The sequence below is a fragment of the Sardina pilchardus genome, chromosome 16, assembly GCF_963854185.1.
Source record: "Sardina pilchardus chromosome 16, fSarPil1.1, whole genome shotgun sequence".
Taxonomy (NCBI): domain Eukaryota; kingdom Metazoa; phylum Chordata; class Actinopteri; order Clupeiformes; family Clupeidae; genus Sardina; species Sardina pilchardus.
In genome coordinates, this window is record NC_085009.1 from 9,086,419 (window position 1) to 9,105,257 (window position 18,839).

At 39.8% G+C, this 18,839-nt stretch overlaps 1 protein-coding gene across 1 annotated transcript; it reads left to right on the plus strand.

The window, feature by feature from the left end:
• LOC134060494 (E3 ubiquitin-protein ligase TRIM21-like) lies at positions 1 to 16,144 on the plus strand. The gene is made up of 4 exons (XM_062517226.1): positions 1 to 181; positions 1,116 to 1,282; positions 2,287 to 2,323; positions 14,896 to 16,144. Exons 1-4 carry the CDS (start codon positions 25 to 27, stop codon positions 15,441 to 15,443), a joined length of 909 nt encoding a protein of 302 aa, XP_062373210.1. The 5' UTR covers positions 1 to 24; the 3' UTR covers positions 15,444 to 16,144.
• The last annotated feature ends 2,695 nt before the right edge of the window (positions 16,145 to 18,839 follow it).

An 18,839-nucleotide genomic window follows, 5' to 3' on the forward strand; every position in this document is an offset into this window, starting at 1 on the left:
ACCAGATAACGGAAAGAAACAAACATGTCTGACGACATTTATGACGATCCAGATTCTTCCAGTATTAATATAAGACCATGCGACAACACAGAAAATATATACATGAATGCAGTTCCGAAAAGGTCTCAGCAAAGAATGAAGCACAGCGAGATACAGGATCGTTCTGGGGATCATAATCATGGTAATTATGCATTAAACATTATTCTGCAACTCCCTTCATATTGTATTGTTCTACGCAAAGTATTCTCGTTAACACTTTACATTACAGATCAGTAATAAGTGGGTAATGTTGGTAATATATATGCAATGTCATGGTAATAATATTTTTAAACCACATATTACAAATAATTAATGTGTGATTTCTAGACAATTTCTGTGCAATTACCATACAATAACAATGCAAATAACGTTGGTAAAATAAAATAGTAATAACTGTTGTAAATATGTAATGACCGAAGTAATACATATTTAGGATTTACTTATTGTGACATAATATTTCTGTAATTATACCAACATGATGGTGCTATAAAGGACTAAATTACATAACTTCTAAGTGTTATGGCACAATTACACCATGGTCAAAGTTTTTGTAGTAGTTAGTTTGATGGTAAAATGTGACCTGTTATCTGTTATTATGATGAAATAAATAAGGTAATTTCACAATAACTATATGGTATCAGGGCTCTAAAATACTGTTTTGTCTTTTCGAAAGGATTTCAATGACTCCCCACCGTACAGAAAACCTTTCGAAAAGACAAAACAGTATTTTACAGCCCTGATACCATATTTATTGTGAAGTTACCTAATTTATTTCATCATAACAACAGATAACAGGTCACATAATATGTCACAATAAGTCAATCCTAAATATTTATTGCTTCGGTAAGTACATATTTACAGCAGTTATTACCATTTTATTTTACCCTTAAATCCAAGTTATTTGCATTGTTGTTGTATGGTAATTGAACAGTAATTGTCTAGAAATTACACATTAATTATTTGTAATATGTGGTTTAAAAATATCATTAACATTAAATTGCATACATATTACCATAACATTACCCAGTTATTACCGATCTGTAATGTAAAGTGTTTCCGTATTCTCATATTCTCAGGTCCCTACAAACTGGCTGTGGTGTTTCTTGGGCTCCTGTGTGTTCTCCTTTTGGTTGTCATCATAGGGCTGTGCACCACAACTGAAGAGGCAAGGCTTAGGTTAGAAACCAACATCAGAGACATGGCTGGTGAGCGAGATAAACTACAGTCACGTCTTTGGAAACTTGTTGAGTGCAATTTTCATGCAATTTTGGACAGAAACTATGAACTTATAGCCAGGTAAGCAGACTGTCATCTGACTCCAAGCCACATCACAAAAGTGAGTGTACCAATATCAATCTGCTTTGTTAACAGACAGAATATTTGTAATGTTTTTACTGACAGAAATACATTTTGTGCAGATTAACCAGAAACGACAGCCTTTTAAACAGAGCGTCAACTTTCTCAGTTCAGCCCATTGTATTTCACATCAGTGCAGGGCATAGAGACTAGCCAGCCAGAGTTTCTCAAAGCTAACGTGCTGGTTCTGCTTAGTGGAAGGGTTAGTGAGTGGTGGCACTCTCACGTCCTGTCTCATCTGCTGATACAGCAACAGGAGAAATAGCAGGTATCTCTGACCTGACATGTCAAAACTGCACGAACTTAGAAGTGTATTATCATTATGACACCCTCTGAATGCATGAAAGTTTTGTGGAATTCTGTTCATGGGGGACCAAGCAATAAATAAATGTATGTTACTGTACACCAACTGGCCTGTAGGTGGCCGGACAATGTTACTAGTCATTCTCACACTTTCTATGCATTGGACATGCCCTTGAACTCAAAGAACACCTATTAGTGGAGTAGCATTCCTGTAAGCCATATTCTTGGTATTGGGCATTTGGAAATTTACATCAAATTTACATCTGCATTCTGCATGCAGCTCTGCATCCATTCCCTCAACTGTTCTTCTCAGTTGAATAGCTCACATATTCTACACTCACCACATTATGCATGCATGCATGGCCCTTACAATGACCAAATATGGGAAATAGAAAAAATGGTGTATTATCAATGACTCCCAATGATCTGCCTTCACCCCTTTCTAAATCAAACCTATGCCCTTGGGCCACTGCACTTGAAAAATCCTATTTTTATTTGCTCTGCACTTTGTCTTCTCTCTAATCCAACTATCTCAATCCTACAGAAGATTTGTCTTTGACTTCATGAATTTATTCTTATTTATTCACAGAATCAGATGACATGAAGAAAATTAAAAGTCATGCAGGTACTTTTTAAGTTATGACGATCTCATTTTGTGTTGTTGACTCATGAAATATATCTTGTTCTTCTGTTAACCTCCTGAGACCCAGGGTGTAAATTTGAATGCATTTTTCATTTCACTCCATTATTTTGGCTTAGTAGGGCTTCATATACACTATACAAACAAATTTTCATCTCTCTACAGCAAGTAGTTTTTGAGAAAAATGATGTCCTCGTTTGAGGACATTGGGTCTCTATTACCATAAAACACAATGAGATTGCCAGTCCAGAAAGAATGTGAATATTCACGTCTGTACTACAAGTGCCTAAGATTCAACTATTAAGAAAACAATTTGGTTTTATTGAACAGAAATTACCTGTTATTAATTTGGTTAAGTTTAGTGTTTATTTGTAAATGTTAGTTGTGTGTGTGGGTCACACCCATGTGGAGAGAAGTCTATCCACAATGAATTGAAGCAAAACAGTTCTGCTGTATTTGTTTCTTATTTGTTTATTTATTTAATTTTGTAATTCCTTAAATGGATTTATTTATTCAGGCTACTCTATTATGTCTATGTCCACACTTTTACTTCCATTATTGTTTTACAGTAGTTTGATATGGCCAATGAACGACAATTTTCAATGTAATAGGCCTAGTAGAGGTTAGATTCTCTGCCCGAGCCCGAGCCCGACCCGAGCCCGACCCGACCCGCGGGCCGGGTCGGGCCGATATTTCCCGCCACTATCCTCGGGCCGGGCCGGGTCGGGCCTTTGATCAAGCATTTGTGTTTTTTTAAAAAATATATAATTTCTTTATTAGCCTAACTGGGTGGGGAGACTATGCCATTATACAAAATATTAAATATATTTTTTAGCAAAGTAGGCTTAAGTAACAAAATGTGTAGGAGAGCGCCTGGACGAATGAAACGGAGGACAAATGAAACATTGCGATTTTCTCCTAAGCCGTTCAAAATTGAAACTTCAAAATTTGTCACCAAGCACAGCACGCAAGCCTTGCCAGACCAGGGAAAAATCATGTTGATATGTCTCGCTGATCTTGAGTTAGACCCGACAAAGCATTTTGACGTGCGCCAAGTAAATGTTCTATTACGCCGATTTTTTCAAATATCAAGTTGTATTTATGGCGTCATGTAATGCTATCATGTTCAAACAATAGATGAATTGGTAGTGTAACTTATCCTACTGTATGCAATGTCAAAGTTAGTTAGTTTAGGAGAAAAACGGGTTTTGCTGCGAGAAGTCACTGTCGGGACAAATGTAACATGACGTCGTCTTCCGGTTGATCTTGTATTTTTAAACAAATATGTTAGGCTGATCAAGTGCTCGTCACTCAACATGACTTAAATCTGTGAAATAATGAAGTTAAATCAGTATATTAATGATATAGCTATATAGATATAGCTATGACTCCCACCGACCTCATTAGTCCAAATGTGCATTTGAATGCAGCAAATATTATTTGATAATTACTTAAATATTGCAAGAATTCTCCTAAAAATTTAACAGCACTTACAAAACATGTCCCTTGACAGGTATATTACATGAAAACGTGAATAATGTTTACAGTTTCTTTAGATTTGATAATGTTTCATTTGTCCTACCCCATCGTTTAAACTGTCCCTGCCACTCGGGACATTTGAAACAAATGACCACTTCTGTTCAAACTTAAATTACACCACAATCGTCATACATATCCTACCAAATATCACAAGATTTTAAGAGACCACACATGTGAGTTGCTGATCACACAAAAAAAATGTTTATTTTTGTAACGTCGTCTTTGAAAACAACGTTTAACCGAAAATTGTTTCATCCGTCCAGGCGCTCCCCTACAAAGTTGCAAGTTACAAAATGCAACACATCATGCGCACGGTCTCCTCCACTGGCACGCATCACACTGCTGCTCTGCTGTAGAACATTGTGTGGCCTAGCTTAAGCGCAACATGGAGATGGACGATATAAAGAAGAAAATTAAATCAGGAGAATTAACTTTGAGCAAGTCTGGAGGAAAGTCGGACGTATGGAAGAGTTTCGAACAAGTCGACAACATTTGCGTTGGCGTTTCGTTTTGACATTTGCGTTTCTTCATTCGGATCCATTTGTGATCCATTTCAGAATAAACAAACAACGAAGTTTACATGCTTAGTCCTTGTTTCATTCATTAAGATAGGCCTAATTCAGATTTATGTAGCCTAGTTCAAACAACTCGTAATTGTAGTTGAGAACGTCAGTTATAAGGCTCACGCATTTAAAAAAGTGTCGGGTTTAAATCGGGCTCGGGCTCATAATTACAGTTAATATGTCGGGCCGGGCCGGGCTCGGACACAACGTGCACGGGCTCGGGCCGGTTCGGGCTTGATTTTTTGGGCCCGATCTAAGCTCTACTATGTAGCCTAAAAATGAAATTATGCATAGGCCTACATTTGAATCCCGATGTCCTCATATGAGGACATGAAAGTTAAACGCGTCCTGGTCTGTTTGCAATGATCGAAATGGGGGAAACTTGATGCCATATCATACTTCAACTGTTCACAAACATATACAAGCAAGTTTCAATGTCATAATATTCATTGGTACGTTACCATGACGATAGTTCTCACGCGTATGCCGGTAAAACGTGGAGGTGGATATCGACGCCTTATTGCTTTTTCCCAAAAGATTGTATTGAGTGTTTGATAACACTAGAGGGTAAAATGAAGTGTCCACATATGAGGACAACAGGTTTTTATTCAGCAAAATTAAGCACAAGGTAAAACAGAGCCTAAATGTAATGTCCTTATACGAGGACGCAGGGTCTATTTTCAATATGCAGTGTTGTGACCACCTGAGGGCGCTAAAAAAACGCCAAATCCCTTCCCTCCAAGGAGCAACCAACACCAACCAATATGGGCAGAGGCCAAGTATTAGTAGAAAAATACTAAATTTTTTTAAAGAGTTTTCCCATCAAGGATCGTGGGTGCCGGCTTCCGGTTTGGAACATGTAGGAACAAGACGAGCAAACAAGTGTCTCCCGCGAACTGTGTCATAAATAGCTTAAAACTTCTTACTATACACAAACTTCCATCTCAGTAATTGTTTTATTCGTTTATTTTGACATTTGTCACATTTTTTGTTGTTGCTGGAACATGCCAAAGGAAGATACAGAGTCGAAAAAGCCCAACCTACGACCAAGTGCTAAAGTAGCTAACATGGCGGCTGCTGCAAAGGCTAATGAGAAGGCTAATGACCTGGCTGTGATGTTGGCGACAGAGATGGAAAAACAACGCGAACATTTGAAAGAGGACATGGCAAGTCTGATTAAAACGTCTCTGGAACCTATTCAAGCTTCTATATCGAACTTCCACGAAATGGTGAACACATTGGGAAGGAGGGTCACCGCGGTGGAGACCACGGCAGGCGAAAACTTTGACGCCCTGTTCAAGGCCGAGAAAGCCATTACAGAATTACAAGGTTTGAATGCTACTCGATCGGATTGATGACCTTGAGAACCGGTCTCGGAGAATAAATCTTCGTATCATAAATGTGCCAGAGGATAGTGAAACCAAAGGGGGCGACATGGTTGCCTTTGTTTCCACACTTTTGAAAGACTCCATGGAGAACCTATTCACTACCCCGCCTGAACTCGACCGGGCGCATCGAGCTCTGATGAAGAAACCTAAGAAGGGCCAGTCACCGAGACCCATAATCGTCGCCTTCCACAAATATCAAGACCGCGAGCGAGTCCTGCGCTGGTCAAGGCAGAACGACGCAGTATACGAGGGTAATACACTGAGGTTTTACCCTGACCTGAGCTCTAATCTATCCAAGAAGCGTGCCGCCTTCAGGAACGTCAAAGCGGCTCTCTATCGGAAGGGAATTCGGTTCAGGCTACTCTACCCTGCGCGTCTAAGTGTGACCTATGGAGAGGAGACATTCATTTTTGAGACACCAGCGGATGCTGAGACCTTCTACTCGCAAAAGGTTGACGGAAACATCAACACCTCGGCTTCTCCTGAACGGGAGGGCTAACGCAACATCCATTCACAAATACCGGGTAAAGTAAGCTAATGGCTACATCTCTGACGAACTAACGTAACCTACTGTGGACCTAGGCTCCACTTATGGCATTTGGACTGTTAAGGCGTGTTTCAGTTTGTTTTTTTATTGTTCGTATTACAATTACTATATCTTCTCAGTTGTGCTCATGTACACATGTACTTTGAAAGTATAGGAGTTTTCTTCAGTTTTATGTTGACTCAGGGGCTCTCCAGAGAGTTATGTTATCGAAAACGAAAGTGAGCTTTTGGGAGCGTTTAGAAATGGGACGAATCCTGCGTGCTGCTAACTTAGCAGAGATAGGAGGGGTTGGGGTTGTTGGGGATATTGGGGTAGACTCAGGCGCGTAGGAACGTAGTAAGCATTGGGGGGGACAAGAATGAGGTCCGTTATTTTTTTATATTAATAAATAAGGTCCGAAATTTTTTTATATTAATAAATAAAGGGGGCGAATTATAGGCTAAGTAACAAAAGAGATAAAAAAAAAACCCCCTATTGCTGAAGTTTTAATGGCCCTCTGTAAGATGCCGCTTTGAACATATGTATTTCAGTCTTTTTCTTAACCTATTTTTGGAACTGGGAAGAACATCTGCACATAGGCTATTCAGAACACATTTCTTCCCTGAAAACGCACAGTCTGACAACTTAAACTGACTCCCCCAATGCTTCCCTTTACATGGTTGCATAAACGTTGCTTAAATGAAAATATGTATCTTCTTCTTGACTTTTCATATGCCATCTAAGTAAATTGTATGTCAGCTGATAGATGGATGCGCGTTTTGGGCACAATGAATGGGTTTGCCCTTAGTTTAACGAACGCGAAAGCTGAGATTGCCTTGCGCATCAGTGTTGGAACGATACTCAACAAACTGTGAGATAAACATTGTTTTTCGTGTCTGGGAGATCTCGTTGTCGTTTTTCACTGTCGGCTTCTTATGTTTATTGTTTGGACGTATGGACACTGAACTTTGAGTGGGTGTTTGTTTGTGCATTATGAAGCTTTGTGTTAATTAGTATGTGTCGGGCCTTCACCTCAGCGCGTAAGTTGCGCGCTAGGTGGCCACGAACGAACTCATTGCTTAATTTGTGACAAAATACAGTGAGTAGCCTATTCATCTTTCATTTGTGTTTTTTCATTTGTTATATTATTGCATGTTTGACGTAGTTTGTAAACAGGCATTCTGCCCGTTTATCTTAAGTCAACCGAGGCCTTCGGTTGCTCATATCCGCCCGTAACCTATGTACGTCGTGACAGTGTGTAGATTAGGCTATAATAAGAGGCAAATTGTTACACATTTAATTTTAAAAGCATAGCCTATAATAGGATGAACAAAGTGTATGGACTTGCTAAATCCAGGTAACCAGATAATTAGGCTATGTGCCACGTCAAGTGATAAGCCTACATTTAAAAGCAACTTATTTAGGCTATCGTAGACTACTGTATTCGCCCACAATAGGCTATCCTCTTAACTATTTCGAAAAGAATGAAAGAAGGCCGTAAACTAAATAGGCTATTTGGACTGAGAGAGTAGCCTACATTAGCTTTCAGACACTCAAGGTGAGGAAGTGCCCCATGCTGCATTATTGAGACGGGCTTCGTTTCGGGAAACATTCTTAAAACACAATGTGAAAGACCTCCGATGCGCACCGATAGCTATAGTTATGGGGCCGTAACTCAGGAGGATATAATTGAGCTAAGTAATCAACAACATCTGTACTTTGCAGCGTTTTTCTTTCGGGAGGGGGTCCAACATTGGGGGTGTCCCGACCCCCCCGACCCCCGTGGTTCCTACGCGCCTGGGTAGACTGGACCTTTCATTCTTGTTATTGTCATCGTTTTGGACTTTAATGGTGTTGTATAGATACATGACACTTGTGTTGTATGTAAAAGGTGACAAGATCACTGTGCATATCTGTAGGACAACTGTGTGGCTATGGCTGATAAGGTAAATGTTGGCGGGTCAGCCGTTAGGTTTACATCATGGAACGTCAAAGGCCTTAAAGGGATATTCCGCCATTTTTGGAAATACGCTCATTTTCCACCTCCCCTCGAGCAAAACAATCAATATTAACCTTGCTCCCGTTCATCCAGCCATTCTGTGAGTCTGGCGATACAACTTTTAGCTTCAGCCTAGCATAGATCATTGAATCGGATTAGACCATTAGCTTCTCGCCTGCTAGCTTCATGTTTAAAAGTGACTAAGATTTCTGGTAATTTTCCCATTTTAAATGTGTCTCCTCTCAAGTTAGAAAGTGCAATAAGACCAACTGAAAATGAAACCTGGCGTTTTTCTAGGCTGATTTGACATGGAACTACACTCTCATCTGGCGTAATAATCAAGGCAACTTGCAAACGTACCATAGGCGCAGTGATATCGTACACAGCATCTGAAAATAGTCCCCATAGACAACAAGCAGTAGTAGTGCCAGTAGTTTGCAAGTTGCCTTGATTATTACGCCAGATGAGAGTGTAGTTCCATGTCAAAAAAGCCTAGAAAAATGCCAGGTTTCATTTTCAGTTGGTCTTATTGCACTTTCTAACTTGAGAGGAGACACGTTTTAAATAGGAAAATTACCAGAAATCTTATAGTCACTATTAAACATGAAGCTAGCAGGCGAGAAGCTAATGGTCTAATCCGATTCAATGATCTATGCTAGGCTGAAGCTAAACGTTGTATTGCCAGACTCACAGAATGGCTGGATAAACGGGAACAAGGTAAATATCGATTGTTTTGCTCGAGGGGAGGTGGAAAATGAGCGTATTTCCAAAAATGGCGGAATATCCCTTTAATGGTCCGGTTAAAAGAGGTAAAATATTCTCTCATTTAAAAAATCTTAAAACTGATATTGCTTTTCTTCAAGAAACGCACTTATGCAATTCAGATCAACTACGCTTAAAGAAACATTGGGTGGGGCAAATATTTCATTCTAGCTTTAACACCAAAGCAAGAGGTACAGCAATTATAATACATAAAAAAATTCAGTTCACTTAATCTAGCTTTATTTCTGATCCACAGGGCCGTTATGTTATTGTATCTGGGCAACTTTTTCATATACCTGTATTAATGGTGAATGTATATGCTCCCAATTGGGATGATGCTGGGTTTGTGCAAAGGCTTGTCTGTCAGCTTCCTGACCTTAACACCCAACTGCTGATTTTAGGGGAAGATTTTAATTGTGTTATGGATCCAAACCTGGACAGGTCCAAACCTAAAGTGCAGACTCTCTCTAGAATGGCTTGTAAGTTTTCTGAATTTTTCAGCCAAGCAGCATGTGTGGATCCTTGGCGCTATTTCAATCCTCAGAGTAAAACATTTTCTTTTTTTTCTAACGTTCATCACACATATTCAAGAATCGATTATTTTTTTATTGATAAAAAACTCTTGAACTCAGTGGAGAAGGTTGAATATTCCGCTATTGTTGAATCAGACCATGCCCCCATATTATTGGATCTTCATTTTCAACAAAACTACAGTAGCCGTCCTCAGTGGCGATTTAACACCACATTACTGTCAGATAACTCATTCTGCACTTCGATAGGTATAGCTATCAATACTTTTTTGGAAACTAACCAAATGGATTCTGTGTCCCCATCTTTGTTATGGGAGACACTTAAAGCCTATCTTAGGGGAGAAATAATAGCTTATTCTTCTCATCGTAATAGGGAAAGAAAGAAGCAAAAACAACAGCTAATTGATGCCATATCTGAACTAGATAGTAAATATTCCATCTCTCCAAGTCCAGTGCTTTATAAAGAGAAAATATCATTACAAACTCAGTTTAACTTAATTTCTACCTCTGAAACAGAACGACTTATTATGAGGTCACGTGGATTATATTATGAACATGGAGAAAAGTCAGGGCGTCTCTTGGCACATCAACTTAGATCTAAGTCAGCAGCTCAGATTATATCACAAATTGAAGATGAAGCTGGGGAACTCACAACAGACCCCCAAAAAATTAATGATATTTTTAAGGACTTCTATTTTGATTTGTACAACTCACAATCACTGAAAGACAAATCTCTGTTTCAGAATTTTTTTAAAGCCTTTGAAGTCCCCACCTTATCTACTAACCATAAGGAGTATCTAGATCATCCGATGGAGCTTGAGGAGGTTAGATCTGCCATTCTAGCCATGCAAAATGGAAAATCCCCAGGGCCAGATGGCTTTCCAATTGACTGTTAAAGCCAGGTAGGGATGCTTCAAAATGTGGATCTTATCGACCAATATCACTTTTAAATGCTGATATTAAAATACTCTCCAAATTATTGGCTATGCGATTGGAGAAATCATTACCGCATGTAATATCAAACGACCAGACGGGTTTCATTAAAGGGCGGCATTTATTTTCCAACATTAGACGGCTTATGAATGTGCTGTATAGTCCCTCATCTGATGATTGCCCTGAAGTTGTGGTGTCATTAGATGCGGAGAAGGCTTTCGACCGTGTTGAATGGGATTTTCTTTTTTTTGTTTTAAAGAAATTTGGTTTTGGTAGAACATTTACCAAATGGATCCAGCTGCTTTATTCCTCCCCTCAAGCCTCAGTAATTACGAATCAAATGCGCTCCCAAGGTTTTTCTCTGTCTAGAGGTACCAGACAGGGTTGCCCTTTGAGCCCTTTATTATTCACTTTAGCAATAGAGCCATTAGCTCTGGTCCTCAAATCAACACCTTCAATACATGGTATACGTAGATGGGGACTGGAAGTTAAATTATCATTGTATGCTGATGATATGTTGCTTTACATATCAGATCCAATACAATGTATCAATACAATTATTTCAGTGTTACATACTTTTGGTCAGATCTCAGGCTATAAGCTTAACTTCTCAAAAAGTGAATGTTTGCCTATAAACAAATTGGCTATGCAAATTCCAGATCATGCACTGCCATTTCATATTTCTAGATCAGGTTTCAAATATTTGGGTATTAACATCACCCCTGCATTTAAAAACCTCTTTGATGGAAATTTTGCCCCACTCATGTCTAAACTTAAACTAGACATTTTGCATCTTACTTTAGCAGGCAGAGTGAACTGTGTTAAAATGAACGTCCTGCCGAGATTTTTATTTCTGTTTCAATGTATTCCTTTCTTCCTATCAAAATCTTTTTTCTGCCAACTTGATAAAATTATATCTAAATTCATATGGGGTGGTCAGAACCCTAGAATTAGTAAGGATTTCTTACAACGTCCAAGAGCTGGAGGCGGGTTGGCTCTGCCAAACTTTAGAAGCTATTACTGGGCAGCAAATGTCCATAAAATAGCGTACTGGATTCAGTCTCCGGGTATTGACTGGTGTGAAATGGAGGGCATGTCATGCATATCATCATCCCTTCTCGCCTTGGTTTCGTCTAATCTTCCTATGAAGATCTCACAATTTACATCCAACCCTGTGGTTATATCAACTCTCAAAATATGGTCACAATTCAGGAGGCAGAATAACCTGAGGGAGACTCTTCTGACTTATACTCCGCTGTGTAACAATCACAATTTCTTACCAGCCAAATGGGATCACACCTTCGTAGCATGGCATAGAAAGGGGATTATGAGGTTCAAGGATCTTTATGTGGATGGAATCTTCTCTAGTTTCAATGATCTACGTTCCAAATATGACCTCCAACAAAATGACCTGTTTCGCTACTTTCAAGCACGTCAGTTTGTTAAGAGCCATAGCCTGTAGTTTCCTAACCTTCCTAAAGAGTCACTTGTAGATTTAGTTTTGAAAGTACCTTTTTGGTTGAGGGGTTTTACTGCACACTCTTACTCAATGATCATGTCAATGGACAACGCCAAGCTGGATAGGATCAAACTTAAATGGGAGAAAGAACTTGGTACTGAAATCTCTGAAGATACTTGGACTGAAGCTCTGAAAAGAGTGAACAATAGTACCTCCTGTGCAAGACTAAGTCTCATTCAGTTTAAAGTGGTACATCGCTTGCATTGGAGTAGAGCAAAGATTTCTGCATTCTATCCTAATGTGGATAGTAGTTGTGTCAGATGTCATGTTCATGTGGCAGATTTAACCCACATGTTTTGGTCTTGACATTTGCTAACAGGGTACTGGTCTGAAATATTTGACGTACTCTCTAAAGTCCTTGGGGTTACTTTACAACCATGTGCAATGATCGCATTATTTGGTGTAGTAAATGAGGAAACAAGACTGACAAAGTTACAGCTCAACATCATAGCATTTGTCTCTTTGCTGGCACGAAGGCAAATTCTGTTCCAGTGGAAATCGAGTAATCCACCCACAGCAGCTCAATGGTTGAAAGACGTAATGCTATTCTTGCATTTGGAAAAGATCAAATTTGCGATAAGATGCTCAGACAAATTTCAGTCAGTTTGGGAACCTCTTTTGACGTACTTTAGTAATCTTCAAGAACTTCCCAACACATTGATGGACTAAAGAGTTCAGAGTCTATATAGAGTCTTAAGGCATAATTGGCAGATCATACAGAGCTTTGAAGTCATGTTGTTCCTCATTGAAATCCTATGTCTGTTTTAATTTTATACAGATGTGTCTATGTATAGACAATTCAGACATCTGTAACTAAACATTTATTTTCCTTTTTTGTTGTTTTGGTCCAGTCGGGGTGGGAGGGTGGATGGGTGGGGGGTGTTCTGTGTGTGCAAAAAAGAAAGAAAAAGAGGAAAAATCTTTTGTAACTTTGATGACATGTCATTGTAACTACCCATGGTTTTTCTTTCAATAAAAAAATGATTAAAAAAAAAAAAAAAGGATCGTGGGTGCCACCACTAGTTCAGTGTGGAGTACTGCCACGCTCCCCCACTCAACCAGCCACCACAACAGAGTCCCCAATGCCGCGAGAACTAGAAGGGAGAGCAGAAGACACACTATACGGAGTTGATAGTACTGTCACCCATCTTGGGGAATATCTAGTGGTGCCTAACTAGGGCTCTGGTCGTAATCCGCTCCGACTTGCCACAACGTCTGGTAGGCCTCGACCTCAGCCTGGGGGAAAAGCCCCCCCCCCCCCCTTCTCTCTCCCTTTATTTGATTTGATTTCTTTTCCCTTTTCTTTTCTTTCATTTGGTGGATCTCTGTAATAGATGTCATTATCTTACCATGTACAGTATCTGTGCTGACTGTCTACAATAAATAAAAAATATGTTAAAAAAAAAAGTGGGGGGTAACTCACTTCATAATCGACACTTCATTGTCACAACAAACTAGGGCACTCAATAACTCTCACTCCAGTGCTAGGCAGGCTGGGGCTTTCAGTCTCCAGTCACAGGCGGCATCCTTGGGCCACAGCTTGGCGGGGGGTTTAAAGGCTGAATTGGTTGACATAGCTTTTACAGGTCATATTTCGTGTTATGAACAATGAAAGACTTAATAAAACAATCTTTTACCTGAGTTTTTGCTTTGGCTTATTTTACCCCACACATTGGCTCATCTAACCCCGTGCATGGGGTAAGTTGAGCCACTTGACCAATTTTTTTCAAAAGGGCATATCACTGGGTCTATAAAATGTTTTAGTCAAATAGTAGCAGGACACTTTGAAGTTTGATATGGTATGAAGAGTTCAAAAAAAGTCATCTTTGACATGACGCTGTGATGAAAAATGTAAAAAGTGGCTTGTCTTACCCCTCTCTCCCAAAGGTGGGGGGAGGCATACATCAATTATTCGCCACGGCACACCATAATATTTAGCACTCCCAAGTTCACTCGTGTTTGGCCAGCTATGGACTCCCAATTCCAGTAGGAGGGCCGCGGCTTTGGGTGTGGGGATACCACTGGTGCATCCTGCAAGCAATGGAAGAGGCATATGGAGACATTGAGGTGGGATCAATCAAAGGGTGGATTTGGCGCACAAGGCAGTATATTCCCCATTGCGAGGTCTTGTGACCAGATCCTAAGGCGGGATCCATAACCCTGCCCCCCACCACACACACACACACACACATACACACACAAAACAAGTATATATGTCGTTTTTTCAATAGCAATTTATCCTGTAATGTTTTTTTTTACTTTGCTTTGGTTCTATATTTGATTTGTATATGGCTGTGTGTGGAGTTTTGACATAATGAGGCAAACTCTGCAAAAAGTGTGAAAGCAATTAGTTGGTAAAAACTGTAATAGCACTACCTAGGACTACCAGACCACGTTACGGAAGAGTTCTGTTCACGTTGTTGCATCATGCTGCAACAATACGTTTCCACTATGATCAATGGAACTGGCTTCACCAGATGTGATAGCAGTGCATACAGTATGTTAGACAAAAGTAGACCAGTCTTCTAGAATTGTTTTTATGAACGCTTCATTTACGTGCTCAGTGTTGTCTCCCTGTAATAATGGTAATTTGGAACATGCAGAGGTTCCATGTAAGGGATAATGTAGAACGCCGGTCATTATCGGAAAATAATTCCCGACAGGATGAACTGAACCCCGACGCGCAGCGGAGACAGTTTCTAAAACATTTCGTATGGAAACATTTCTCATAGCATGTATCATCATTATGTTTCAGACTAAATACATTTTCAGCTGCCATGTCTTTTCTTCTGTTTTAGTGGATGTGATTCTGGACCCTGACACAGCACATCGCTATCTCTTACTGTCTGCTGATGGGAAACAAGTGAGATTTAACTCCACAAGACGCAATGTCCCTGACAACCCAAAAAGGTTCAGTTCTACTATGTGGTTACGTGTCTTAGGAAAACAGGGGTTTTCCGCTGGCAAATTCTACTATGAGGTTCAGGTCAAGGGGAAGACTTGGTGGGACTTAGGAGTGGCCAAAGAGTCCGTTAACAGGACGGGGGACCAACATGTGAGCACTGAGGGTGGATACTGGGCAATATGGCTGTTTGATGGGACTTATGCAGCTGGTCCTTGGGTTTCCCTCTCCCTGAAAGAGAAGCTCCAGAGGGTGGGGGTGTTTGTGGATTATGAGGCAGGTCTGGTCTCCTTTTATGATGCAGACTGTTGGGATCATCTCTACTCTTATACTAATGTTACCTTCACTGAGAAACTTTACCCATTCTTCGATCCTAGTTATAGTAATGGTAGGAACTCCTCTCCTCTTATCATCTCCCCAGTTTCTATCTGCCCTATCAAGTAAAGTATAACGATGGTGGATGTTTTATTGAAGTCAGCCTGCAGCAGTTTATTACACCCCTAAATCTCATGTGCTCCTCAAAGTTCATAAGATTCTTTTTTCATGGAAAATCCCCCCATGGCCTTAAAATAGTTATATTTGTTGCATACTGTGAATGTGATTGCTTGGCCAAGATGGCCATTAATCCAAAGTAGAAATCCTCAGTCATGACATTGACTGCTTATTCTGCTTATGATATGTCTTGTTGTCTTGATATGTCTCAAAATATAGTAGGCCCTAGATATGATAAAGAAGGTTCCCAACTTGATTTTCTCTGGAGGGTATCTTTAATAATAAACTAAAATTCAATATGCAATTCAGTCTCACTACTCTCATAAACCCATTTGTTTATGCTTATTTACATGATTGTACAATGATAATGTGCAGAATACTCAAGTGCTCGGTAATTGAGTAGTAACATCCATGCTTGAGCTTTTAAGCTTTAGATCTTGTCAACCACACAATGTTGGACAATAATAGAGTGTTTTCTGTGTTTTCTTTTACACCATGATAGCTAATCACTAGCCTTTTACAGTAATATAGACTGCAACAGATTTTACTTGCTTATTTACTGAATCATACACTGCATAAAATAGGACTTCAGTACATTGTTTTAATGATCTTTAAGCACATCTTGGACAATAAATGTACTATTTACAATGAAACATTTGCACTTTGTTTAATTATTTCCAAATTCTGTTGACCATACAGGTATACACTTATTTAAATTGAATTAAGTTTCCCACTTCAGAACATGAGAGTCCAGCACCAAGGCCATGTATGTGAGATTAAAATGAACCTCTGCGTGTTTGACATCAAAGCCATGAACCAAAGCAGCATCACATTCAGACACTCCGTCATGAATAACAACCGTGCAAAGAATACATTGTAATAGTTCACTTGTAAAGTGGTTGGGTGGCATAATCTGTGATTGTGTCCTGTGCGTTGACAGCAGTTTGATCTTTTGCCTGTGAGGCATGAATGCATGCTCATCACTACCCACTGCTCTTTCACTCAGATCATTCATAACATATACCTTGATTGAGTTTCCTTTTGTGATGCGCTCTTTAAAATGTCAATGAACTTTCTGATAAATTTGCGCACCTATGAAGTAATTCCATTTTCTTTGCCACATTCTGCTTCATCATTCTGCAACATCAATTCTCCAAACTTGATGTGTCACTGTGTGGTGCATGCTTTGGTTAGTTTGTCAAACAAATTAGAGCAGAGAGAAAGAAAGCCAGAAAGACAGAGAAGATCTTTCTAAAGGTATGGCTCACGGAAGGCAAATACTCTTTGACTCCTGTTTTTTTGTTGACAGATGGAATAACCAACAGACCGGCATTAAGCAAAGCATTTGTCCCTCAGTTACAGTAAATGAAGAGGTGCATGTTATCTACCGTAAGCACACAGAGCTCCAGAGTTGAGGTCTCTTTAAAAGCCCTATTATGTACGGGGCTCTACATTTAGAGCAGCAGTAGCGGAGTGAGCTGGGGTAGGGGCGGTGGGGGTCGGCAAGAGTGCACTGTAGGCCCAGCACAGTGCTTCAGTTACTAAGGGGTAAGGGCTACTACCTTGGACAGGGCCGGATTATGGAATCAACTGCCCCGGGGCACAACATTGCCTGATGGGAAGAAATGATATGCTGTATGCTTACAGGTAGTAGTGAGTTAGGAGTCCTCTTCACAACTTAAGTTCACCCATATTTAGGTGCTACTTTTAGTGCTAAAATGCTTTTGGGAATTACTCCAAGTGAAAAAAGAGAAGTCTTAAAGTTAAGACTGACACACTATTGTTTTAAAGACTCCTAGTTCTGCCAGGAAGATACCTTATACACATATATTCTTTGTGAATATGGACCTAGTCATTAGCCAGAGACACAAGGGAGATCAAGCCCATTTTGCTTCTCTGATAGGGACACATTACACATTAAAGGAACATGTTATCTGCTGTCTCTTCACATGTGTTCTTTTTTTTGTCAACATAATATTGTGTCATGAAAAATCACATTCTCTATAATTGGCATGGTATTAGTTGTGCTTAACCAGATATTGGTTGTGTGTTTCAAATAGAATACATTTTTCATTTGTTGCACAAGATATTGGTTGAAAGGATCGATCCCTCCCACCCCCTACTCCAAACACACAGACATACAGGTGTTAAAAATTTTTGACCAGTATTGTGTATAATGACCACATGAGGGAGCCATGGGTGTTCTAGAGCTCAATGAGTATCACACCATTGGTGTTTCACATCTTTATACTCTGCGCATGCAGAGTAATGAGAAAATATAGGAGAAACTGGTAACATTCATTGTGTGTGTTAATGTTTTATCTGATTTGCTCAAAGCTGTGTTTGTGACTGCCACACTCATATAATGTGACGTGCGCAGCGAAAGTGATGAAGTGGGAAACTAAGAAGATACGCTGAGTGCAACACTCTAGAACACTCCCTAGAACAGCAGACTTTCAGTAAATAAGCACAACACAAGACATCTTATGAAGTGCATTATTAGCAACTTATGGCCACTGCAGTACAGTTGCTGTATATAGGTTTTGTTAGAGCCCCCCCCCCCCCCACACTCCGCTTTTAAAAAAGCTGATTATATACATTATTTCCATGAATCTGTTTTATTGTAGCAGGACTAGGTTCATGCCCCTTTTTGTTAGCTTGGCAGTGCCCTTCTGAGTGGCTCTGGGCAATTGGAGGTGAGCCAATCAGTACGTGGGAGCGGCTATAAAGTCTTAGCTTTTATTTTGAAGGCCGATGTCGTAGCTTCTTCGTTTGCCTGACTCCAGCCTTCACCGCTCCCCGTATTGGCTTCGCCTCTGGCCGGTTCCGTGTGTCCGCCGACTTCTCGGTAGGTGATGGTATTGATTAAGGACTACACACTAGTTTGGAATTCAGAAAAAACTGATCACTCAGCTCCCACCCAGGATGGCCATAATATTCAACACATACAGTGGGTATAGTAAGTATTCATACCCATGCTAAAGTTGAATAAAAAGAGGAATATAAAATCATCTTTTGAGAATTGATTGTAATGCCTTAATTCAAAAAATGAGTAAAAATCAAACCGCTAAGGACACTAATTTTCTTTGTGATTGAAGAATATTTTGTAAATAGATAAATGTTCTTCCTTAAATACAGGGAGCATAAGTAATTGACCCCTATGTTAAATTCCCATAGGAGCAGGAGGATTTTTTATATGTTTTTATTTTTAAAGGCCAGCTATTTCATGGATCCAGGATATTATGCATCCTGATAAAGTTCCCTTGGCCTTTGGAATTAAAATAGCCCCACATCATCACATACCCTTCACCATAGCTAGAGATTGGCATGGTGCTTTTTCCAGTTAGC